The sequence below is a fragment of the Sphaeroforma arctica genome (assembly GCF_001186125.1).
Source record: "Sphaeroforma arctica JP610 unplaced genomic scaffold supercont1.8460, whole genome shotgun sequence".
NCBI classification, from domain to species: Eukaryota; class Ichthyosporea; order Ichthyophonida; genus Sphaeroforma; species Sphaeroforma arctica.
This window is the reverse complement of record NW_014032098.1, coordinates 1-804: the sequence shown is the minus strand read 5'-3', so window position 1 is coordinate 804 and position 804 is coordinate 1. Positions and strand designations below refer to the sequence as shown.

At 36.1% G+C, this 804-nt stretch overlaps 1 protein-coding gene across 1 annotated transcript; it reads right to left on the bottom strand.

Annotated features, from left to right (window-relative positions):
• Nucleotides 1–409: 409 nt before the first annotated feature.
• On the bottom strand, nt 410–592 carry SARC_16593 (hypothetical protein; the record flags this gene model as incomplete). The annotated part of the gene is made up of 1 exon (XM_014289300.1): nt 410–592. A coding segment is annotated over one exon (183 nt), but the record flags the coding sequence as incomplete, so codon positions are not given.
• Between the last annotated feature and the right edge of the window lie 212 nt (nt 593–804).

Below are 804 nucleotides of genomic sequence, written 5' to 3'. Positions count from 1 at the left end.
TCACACAAAATGTCATTGCTACTATATCAGTGTAAAATGGAAAAAATTCTATGGCATACGAGTATGTATCAATGTCTCCGAACGAGCTCATATCAAATTGTACTGTGCTGTTTATGAGCATATGACTAATCAACTATATAATATTATTGACTATAGCCAACAGTTACATAGAAAGTATGCCGTGGATACATCGGTTGTGTATTTTAACACCAGATATGGCACCCAGCTTAACATGCCATGTAAGCTTCTTGTATTTTGTACTTGACTTGCATCATATATATCAACTACCAGAATCCACAACACATACAACCCAACAGTATCATTCACATAATTAAACAACACACTTGTTGTATTTATATGAATATATATATTCTCCGGGCATGTATGCAAACGATGTATGGGTACATACATGCTCACTACCCGGTAATTGTCCCTCCGCAGGTGAATTCAAGATATTCACACCCAAGCCTGCTCCAGAGACAGATGCCGCATCGGCCATAGATGCCGTGGGAGTCAACACCCCCAGTACTGAGAATGAAGACCTTGCGTATGTGTCATGTCCATCAGTGAAGCGGTTTCCACATTTGTTCATCCGTGTATATATATCTAAGGATCGTTATGTATGTGTGTTTGCGTGCTTATGTATGCAGAGATCGGTGTACACGCGTGTTTGTGCAGTCTTGTTGCTACGTATGATACTCTCACTCGGATCTAGTTAATAAACATATATATATATATAAATATATATATATATATATATATATATATATGTATATGTATATGTATATATATATATATATATAT